This window comes from Orcinus orca, chromosome 3, assembly GCF_937001465.1.
Source record: "Orcinus orca chromosome 3, mOrcOrc1.1, whole genome shotgun sequence".
Taxonomy (NCBI): Eukaryota; Metazoa; Chordata; class Mammalia; order Artiodactyla; family Delphinidae; genus Orcinus; species Orcinus orca.
Window position 1 is genome coordinate 143,621,912 of NC_064561.1, and position 9,932 is coordinate 143,631,843.

Sequence of the window (9,932 nt, forward strand, 5' to 3'; positions counted from 1 at the left end):
TTTAATTAGACCGTAAACAAACATCTCTGTTTTCAAAACCACTTGCATAACTGTCCGATTTATTTTTCTGTTGTTTCATATCTCTCGTTTTTGCATGTGAACCACGAATAAAGCACCATAGAGGAGTTCAGCAGTATTGTCAGCAATCAGTAGCTACCCTGGTGTCTTCCACACCCGAATTCCTCTTCTATTCATAGCACTGTCCTCAGCCTCACATGGGGTATGGGGTAAAAGCAGCTACTTCCTCAAAGAAATATTTCATATGTACAGAATGAGATAGCAAATCTTTGGAATGTCACAGACCGGCTGTTGAACACAATATTCCTAATCACCAGTGTGTCAGGCGCTCCCCTGGGCCAAAGCAGCAGTTGGGGGAAATAGAAGCAGCCCCTGTGCTGTAAAAACTCAGACTCCCATGTAAGCTCCGGCCTCCGAACTTCCACTGCCTGCCAGGCTATTTAAAGCCAAGGATTATGCAGTGAGAACAGATGCAGTACACTTTGCCATCTTCCGAAATCTAAAATCTTAAGTAACATTTAAAAAGCGTAGTTTAAAATTTTTTGAATTCAATAATTGTACTTTTTAAAGTGGTTTCCTAAACTCAATTTATGAGTATGAGTTAATACATCTTAATGTTTCATAAGTAGCCACAGAACATACGCTGTGCTTTAGAAAACACTGCAGATAAGATCCAGTTTAGCTTAAAAAAAAAAGAGGTACGTATTTGGAACTTTTAAAAATCAGATTTATATCTGAAAATTCCAACGTAAGTTTAAGGCAGTAACAAATGTAGTGAATCATAAATATATTTCAGACCCAGTTTTCAAATGCTGTATTTTAACCTTCAGACTCTATGTTTACAAAGCTCCACTCCACTGTAATAAAATCTACTGAAAAGAAAAGCTTATCAAGCGAAGGGGATCACAGCTCTTTTCAGCAATATAAACAGTTTTCATAAAATGGATAAGAATTTCTTAAATTAATGTGGCTCTTTTGCCATCAATTGTTAAAAATGCGGCTTCTCTGGCATTGTTGGAGTAACGAAGAAATAATTCTGAGTCGTCTCTGCTATCACACTATGGTCTCCTAAACTGTTCATGTTTCTCAGGTGTAAGAATAGCAACAACTTGAGCTGTAGGAACATATTTAATAATTTTCCTTTCTGAGTAAAAGTAACAAAGACAACCTCAATATACCAGGAACTATGTCTATAGTTTTAATCTTCATAAAAATCATTTCAAACGTAGGTAATACACACATTCTCGTGATACCATGAGCTGAACCAGAATCTTCCTCGTGCTGTGTGAACAGGCACCGATAAGACTTCACTTAGTCCCAACTGAATCCTTTACTTCCACCACCAGAATTCCGTCGTGACAGAGGATGGCAGACAAATCTTTGGTTTCAGTGCCGTCGGGCAGTTTATACTGTCGGGTGAAGCTTCTTGAGATAAAACCGTGCTCGTCCATTCTGGTTCCATGTTGAGCCTTAATCAGCAGCCAGCCTTCGAAGGTCTGAATGATGATATCTTCGGGTTGGAACTGGACCACGTCCAGCAGGACCTGGAAGCGGGATTCGTCTCTCTGGGGCGGCATCTCTACGGTGTCCACGGGGGCAGGCTGGGCCACCCTGGCTTTCCCCAGGTCCACGGTGGTTGGCCCGGGCAGTTCATATAAAGCGTGATCCAGCCTGCAGTCTTCCAGACCTCGAGCTTCAAACTCCTCCTCGTATCGCACTGGAGTCTCTATGAGATGCCTCAAGATGATTTTTGCCATAGTGGAGGCAAAGCCAGCATCGAACGCCTTCCGCCCCGGCTACGTTGTCCTTGTTGAACCCTCGCAGTTGCCTACTGACTAGAGGATCTGTTGGAGCCGCTCTTCGCTTATAACCCTGGGCAGACGCAACCCTTTAATTAGGCCTGAATCACAGCGCCGCACACTCCCTCTTGTCTTTTCACTCCTGCTGACAATGAACGGCTATTTATAGGGCATGTTTCGAAGTTGCTTTTAGCAACACAGCCTGCTCGAGCTGCCGAGTCAAGGATTGCCCTTACATTCTCAGTTATCCCTGGCAAGTGTGTCTGCCTTGCTTACCGCCAGAGAAAAAGAGAATCAGAAACAGTGTTTGAGAAATATCTGAGGGAGTGCTCCGTCCTTGTGAACTACAGTGATCTAGCGGATCAGAATAGCCCAGAGATGTGCACTCGTCTTATGATATGAGCTAAAACTGCATTAATCCTAGTCGCCAAGTGCACAGCTGGGGGGAGGTGAATTTAGCTGTAACTGATTAGGAATTAAGATACACAGGCACACACATTCAAATATCAAACATTCAACAAACCCTCAGCCCCCTGTCCTATATATTTACTTTCACTTCATCCTTTAATCTTTTATACTTAAGGGACATCTGAGCCACGCCATCTGGGTTTATTACATTTGACTCATCAAAAATGAGATCCTAGGACTAAACCAGACAATGATGTCGAACCTCAGATGGGAGTTGGACAGGCATAGAATGGGACATCTTAGCAAGGAAAACAGAGCCCTGGGGGAGAGAAAAACGTTAAAGCTTTGAACTATTTGATACTAAAGCCCAGAAAGCTAAGGATTAATCTGGTTGCAGCTCTGCTGTTTCATTGGCAAAAATAAATAACATATAATTTCTTAACTGTAATACCTTAACATTAAACTTACACTGAAAAAGCATGCGGCAACTCTTCATCCACTGCTATAGAAGGATCTCCAAGACATGTTAGGTACGAAAGAAAAGTCCAGAACAGCATATAATACACTACGATTTATCTTTTTTATAAGTAGGTATTTGCTTGTACAAATAGAATCTCTCTGAAAGCTGTGTCATGGGGAATGGCAGGTACCTCCTGAGAGGGTAACAGAGTGATCAGGAGGTAGGGGCTGGCGGGAGACTTGCTTACCACTATAAACACATTTGTGTTTTCATTTCTGCAGTGTGTAGGCAATGCGCATACACTCAAGAAGGTTTTACACATAGAACACTTCCTCTCCACAGAGGTTAGTATTTTCTAGAATGGGTAGACTCCAGAAAACCTTTCCTTAAAACGCATATTCGTTTTCTTAGAATGAAATTTAAAAATCTACGAAAAATAAAAAATCTGAAAACAGAAGGGAACCATTTCCTTTAGCTCTTTTCCATTACTCTAAAAATCTGTGTGGACTTTTTGGTATATATTTAAGAACATGCCCTAATCATGTTCACACTCAGCTTTTTTGACCTTCGTTTCGCAGGTTGGTGACCCTCAAGGGAAAAATGTACTCTTTGAGATGTTAATGTCCTCTAGCTCATAAAATATTGAGAGATGTTTTCCTCAGTGCCTCTCTGAGTGGGAAGTCAAAAACAGAACTCACTGCCAGTGGCAGGAAATAGATAAGGTACTAAGGATTTGGCTTTAAATTCCTAAAAAGAGTCCCAGCAAAACTGAGAAGAAGATACAGAGATCTTTCCATATACTCCCTGTCCCTACACGTGCATAACCTCCCCTATGAACATCCCCGCATCCCCGCCAGAGCGGTACATTTGTTACAACTGATGAATCTACATTAACACATTATAATCACCCAAAGACAATAATTTCCATTTGGCTTCACTCTTTGTGCTGCCCGTTCTATGAATCTGCACAAAGGTATAATTGCATGTATCCACCAAAATAGTATCATACAGAGTAGTTTCACTGCCCTAAAAATCCTTTGTGCTCCACCTATGCATCTCCCCTCCCCCCAACCCCTGTTCTAAAAAACTGCTGTAAAAAAATGTCTATTTAAAAACCTAAAACTAAAACTCCTCTAAAAATATAAACTCTGTTAAAAAATAAATACTGGAAAGATGCTGGTAGGGTGGACAGAGAAAAACATGTCCAGTTAGTCTTATAGTTTCTTGCCTCCAGGGGTCTCTAAAATGGGTAAGAAGGAGCAGATAGGAGTGGTGTTTCCACGTTGCTTGCGTGAGTTGCTGAGGTTAAAAAAGAGTATTCACATTTCCCACGCAAACACCCGAGATTTCTATTGTTTTCCCCAAACTGTCCTTTGACCCTAATCCTACACCTGAACTGCCTTCCTTCTCATCAACTCCCTTGACCCTTTTGGAGAATCTCCCAGGCTTCTGATCTGGTCTCCCTGCCCCCACTCTTACCCTACTGTCCATCCTCCCCATTGTAAGCAGAGCCACTGTTCCAAAGCATAGGATAGAGTATGTCACTCCCTTGCTTAAAAATCCCAACCAGAAGCTTCTCCTTGTAACCAGAATGAAATCCAAAATCCTGACCACGGCCTTCAAGAACCTATTTCTTGGCCCCTGCTGACCTCCTCCCCGCCTCTCTCCCCAGATCCTATATGATTCAGCCTCACTGGCCTCCTTTCTATCCTCGAATACTCCAACCTTTTTTCTTCCTCAGGCCCTTTGCACTTGGAGTCCCTTTTGCTTTGAAAGCTCCACCCTCAGAATGGCAGAAGCCATTCAGGATTCAGGTCAGTTGTCATCTCTTCAGGCAGGTCTTTCCTGATCATCTAGCCAGAGTCTTCCTCCTGTCACTTCCCTATTTTATCTCCATCGCCATTATCAGCATCTAAAACTATCTTACTTCTGACTTCCCTGGTGGGCCAGAGGTTAAGACTCCGTGCTCTCACTGCAGGGGCCATGGGTTTGGTCCCTGTCTGGGGAACTGAGATCCCATATACAAGCTATGTGGTGGAACCGCCCCCCCCCGAAAAAAACCAAAATCCAAAGTCTTGGGGACTTCCCTGGCTATCCAGTGGTTAAGACTCCGCGCTCGCACTGCAGGGGGGCTTGGGTTCGATCCGTGGTCAGGGAACTAAGATCCCACATGCTGCGCAGACAAAACAAAAACAAACAAAAAAACTACCTTACTTCTGGATTTAAATTCCAGCTGGGGAAGATAGACAATGGCACTTTGAGGTCAGAAACGTAGGGTTCACTGCTGTAGCCCCAGCATCTAAGACAGTGCCTGGAAAGTGTTAGGAAAAAGAAAAAATCCATCTGTTACAAATTTTGTGCTTTTCATTCAGCTGGCCTTCGATGTCACTTGACCATCCTTCTGTGTATTTCGATCAGCTTCTCCTATTTCTCCAGAGTGGAGATGGCAAACTTCTTCCTCTCCTCAGGCCTTCCCTGTGCCCCGGGTCTCTCTCTCCCAGCTGAGGGGACTTGCCTCCACGTTCACGCCCAGACGTCTGAGCGGGGAGAAGCTGGCTGTGCTCGCATCCCCTCTGCTCGGGATTCCCTTGTCCCCTCCATCCTCCTCTGGGCTTCTGTCCAACCACTTAGCCCTTTCTCGATGTTCTCTAGTCTCTCGGTGTCCACAGGCTCCTCTCCATCAGCCTAAAGTCCATTGTGCCCCATCTTTCTAAAACAAAACAAGACCTTCTAGACCTTATGTCATCCCCTAGCTAATTATTCTATCCCCTCCCAGCCCAGCTCCTTGAATGGTAGCCTGTATTCAATGGTCACTCTCCACGTTGCTGCAAAATAAGTCTGCCCTCAATGAGGTCAAAGGCAGCCTCGTTGCTAAATCTATACTTTAACCTTATTTACCTTAACCTCTTCAGCATTTGACATAAGCCTCTTGATGGAAAGAATGCGAACTAGTTTTGTCTTAGTGCTGTCAAAACGACAAGTAGAGTTTTATCTTACCCTATTCCATGCGTTCTCAATGGGGCAAAAATCTGTTCTTATGGAGCAAAAAAAAAGAAAAAAAAATCCATATTATCTAAGATTTTTTTTGAATTGTATTTTATTTATTTTTTATACAGCAGGTTCCTATTAGTTCTCTATTTTATACATATCATATTATCTAAGATTATACCAAATCTTAGCTATAGATAATGGATTATGACTCTCCAAAGGGCCCAAGTACATAAACAGACATAAAGAATATCTGTGGTGTTAAAATTTCATCAGGGAGAGGGAGGCGAAATCAGGTGAAAAATGTCTTAAAAGACTCCTGGGGGGTGGAGGGATGGAGCAATAATTTAAAAAAGGTGAGAGACACAGTTCTAGTCAGCTTCATGAATTGCTCATCCAGACCCCAGTGGCCCAGGGGCTCATCTGGGGGATTTCAGTACCAACTAGGCTTTCGGTCTGAGAAGGTTCCCTAAAAAGAGTGATATCTCAGTCTGGATAAGCTGACAGAGGGGGACAAATGGAGCTTTGGAAAGGGAAGGGGGGATTTGAGTGTTCCCAGCAATAGAATGGCACACTCCAGGGCCTGGAGCCAGAAGAGAACCTGTGATTGGAGGACAAAAGGACAAGGTGTAGCCACAATGCAGACCACAGAGTAGGGAGCGGGAGAAATGAGGCTGGAGGGGTGAGCCTTGTATGGCATTTTTGTTTTCAAATATCTACCAGTTGCTCTAAGAGTGACACCAGAATCCTTGTTTTAGAGTAAACACTCTTTCTCCTTGTAATCAAAAGGCCTATTGAAGATTTTGGGGTTTTGTTCCAAATTAAAGTTTAAATTCTGTTCTGAAATATAGAAGCTAACTTCATGAAGATCCAGATAGGTGCCTTTTTTACTTTTCTGACTATACCCACAGCAAGAAACATACTCAGCATCACCAGTGAACACACATATACACATACTGGGTACAAAACCCTTAGCTTTACTACATGTGACGCACTCTGATGGCCTCTGTTTAATTCCATTTAGCTTAACAGTGAGCCTTGCAACTCACCAAATTGATTTCACAGCCCACAGTTTGGGCAACACTTAGTTAACTTTTTCCATTATTAAGTAAGGTAGTTTATCATCTTGGTGGGATGAGTTACCCCTCTACGGGGAGACTGTGATGGTCTAGACTGGTTTAACTTCTGCGGCTGCAGTGAGACATTGAGTAGATAGGAAAGCAAGACGTGTAGTGAGACCAGACAGCATGGCTTGTGTCAAGTGCTGGGAGGTTAAGGAAGATAAGGATGGAAGCACAGACTTAGCAGTGAGGGTGGCTTTGACTTAAGGAGAGTCAGAGGCGAAGTCGGGCAGAGGTTGGACTGCAGTTGGTTGGGTAGTACATATTGCAATTTCAAGGAGCTGGGTGGGAGGGAATGGAAAGGATTCACTAGAGGCTGACATGAGGTCTAGAAGGCTTGTTTTGTTTTAATAAGATGTTTTTAAGAAAAGTGACTGTTAGTTTGATGGAAAGGAGAGAACTGGTTAGCAAGGGGCCCTGAGGGGCCATGGTTGATCGAGTCTGAGAGCTAGATGGCCAATATCCTGCTTTAAATATTTCTTTTAAACAAAGTAATTTCCTTATGTCATCCTCAAATCATGAATAAGATTTTTGTTCAGCATTTCAGACTGGTGTCAACTAGTCTTTGGGGGAATTAAGCAAGGGATTGTACCAGGCTTTAGGGAAACAAGTGCAAAGGGCCTCCAGTACCTGAGGAAAAAGTAATGAGACAGAAGCAGATGATAGCAGCAGTCTGGAAAGAGATAAAAGTGACAACCAAGTTAGAACATAGACATCTGCCTAAGGGAATCCTAAAAATATTTGAATGGTAATTTGATTGGACCTTGCTGCAATCTTGGAGGCCAGAGTCAGCTCTGGAATGTTAGCCTTACGGCCATGAAGGAGATCACATTTTAGATAGAAGCCATAAGTGCAAACACATTTTAACAGGATTGAAAGGATGGAGGAGGTCATCTTCCCGAGACACCACTTCCATCACATCACCCTTCCTTAGATCAAATACTAGCAGTGGTTCTAGGCTTTCTCACATGAAAACTGTTTGGTTGTACATTCTGATCTCGACTATTCTTTCTAAATCTACCTTTATGGAATTTCCTCCATCATATATTCCTAACTCTTTGGTCTGGGAGTCATATTCCCCACCAATATGACCAAAACGGTAGATGTGGAAGCCATATTTTCTGGGGCTACAGTGTGTGATCCCTGTCCTCTAGACTCACTGTTCTGCTGTCCTCCAAACACTCCTGCTTCTCTCTTTTTCCCCCTCATGCTATTTCTTGTAGTCAGGATGCTATAGTAGGCTGAAGAATATCCCCCCCGTCCAAAAAAAAGATACCAGTGTCCTAAACCCTGGAATCCATAAATGTTCCCTTATATGGCAAAGACTTTACAGATGTGATTAAATTAAGGATCTTGAGATGAGATTTCCCTGGATTATCTGGACAAGCCCCAAATGTCATCACAAGAGAAAGGAGGCAGAGGGAAATTTGACACACACAGAGGAGAAGGCGGTATGAAGACAGAGCAAAGAGAGATTTGAAGATGCTGGTCTTGAAGACTGGAGTGATGGGGCCGCAAACCAAGGAATTCCAGCAGCCACTCTAAACTGGAAGAGGCAAGATTCTCCCGTGGAGCCTCCAGATGGAGCTCGTCCTGTTGACTCCTTGATTTTGGACTGCTGGCCTCCAGAACTGTGAGAGAATAACAGTCCATTGGTCAAGTCTTGCAGTTTGTGGTAACTTGTTACCACAGTCATGAAACAAATACAGATGCCCTCATCCTACTTCTGATGCTCAAAATCTGTCCTTCCCTTAAGGCTCAACTCCACACTCCTTCTGCCTGTGAGTGCCCGTATTTCTTCAGTTGAAAGCAATTTTCCTCTACTTGCTGTGTATGAGGTTCACCTGGCACCTTATAGACCCCTGGATCTAATTTTATGCATTATTAAGCAAGGCATGCTGCTAGGAATCCTGGGAGATAGAGCAGGTGTTCAACAAGTGGTGAATGAGAAAAGCTTTGAAAGATTCTACTAGTTCAATTGATTTATAACGTACTTGTGAAGCTTCAGGTCCACAACTCTGAACTTGTAAGTTGCTTCCTGATGGCAGCGTTGCGGCCAGGTTCATCTGGCACTGCTCATGGGGGACCAGGAGTGAGCGCACACTGTGTTCACTCTGCCTTCCCTGAGTCCTTCCTGGGGGGTTTACCAAGCCACCCACGTTCAGGATTGGCTCTGCTTCTGCTCCCGAGTCCATTATAACCAACGACTCATTAACAGCCTCAGCTACTATCACAGGGACCCACATCAAAGCTGGCCTTCCCAGAGCCTGTAGCATAGCCAACAACCGGGAGTCTGCCTGTCCTCCTGAGTCTCCAACCAGATTCAAATTAGAGCTGGAATCGGCCAGCTCTTGGAGTTGGCCCAATTCGTAAAGCTAAACATTGGCCAAGATTTTCTCCTCCCTTTGCTTTCTTCCCTGCCAAGTTCCACAGGCCCTCTTAAGGCCTGGATCCTTTTCCGAATCTCAGCCGGTGTCTGGGTCCAAGGGACCCATGGAGAACCCACCCTGTTTGTTCTGTAGGCATGGGTCCTAGTTCCTACACCCTCACCTGCTAGCTAGACTCATACCAGGCTGTCTAAGTTCTGGTTTAAAACAGCACAGGGGATCCTCACCTACCATGGAAAGATGGTCTGTAACCATCACTCACACAGCTATGCTTTTTGACTTAGTCGTGGAGCCTGCAGTGCAGCCGGCGAGAGCAACCAGGTAGCTTCCTGTTTAATCTGCCTCATCCTCCTTTTCCTGACATGGATTTTCTGAGCACCAGTGGACCTCACTCCTGAACTTGGTGCCCAGTCTCTGAAATTGGGCCCAACACATCTCCAGCAGATCCACTGCTTCATGCTGCTTAAGGATATAAACTAAGCGTGTATTCTTTGGCACATTGCTTCACCTGAGTATGTTTCAATGTCCTCATCTCTAAAACGGGCAAAATTAACAGAACTTACCTGCCAGGGACGTTGGGAAAATTGGATCTGATTCTGGCCATAAAGCATTTTCACTATAAGGCATTGTGCAACGTGATCAATAAATAGAAGTGTTTCTGGTGGTCTCTCCAAATCATAAGCAGACTGGACACTTGAAGTTTTTGCTGTCTATCAAAAACTTTAATCCTTTTTCTCAGCTACTCTTTGGA

At 43.8% G+C, this 9,932-nt stretch overlaps 1 protein-coding gene across 1 annotated transcript; it reads right to left on the reverse strand.

Annotated features, from left to right (window-relative positions):
• Nucleotides 1–1,203: 1,203 nt before the first annotated feature.
• Nucleotides 1,204–1,953, reverse strand: HSPB3 (heat shock protein family B (small) member 3). Its single transcript, XM_033437907.2, has one exon. The coding sequence runs from the start codon at nt 1,773–1,775 to the stop codon at nt 1,326–1,328; it is 450 nt and encodes a 149-aa protein (XP_033293798.1). The 5' UTR covers nt 1,776–1,953; the 3' UTR covers nt 1,204–1,325.
• Between the last annotated feature and the right edge of the window lie 7,979 nt (nt 1,954–9,932).

Excerpts from the sequence above, each read along its gene's own strand:
- HSPB3 (XM_033437907.2), bottom strand. The coding sequence starts at position 1,775 with ATGGCAAAAATCATCTTGAGGCATCTCATAGAGACTCCAGTGCGATAC.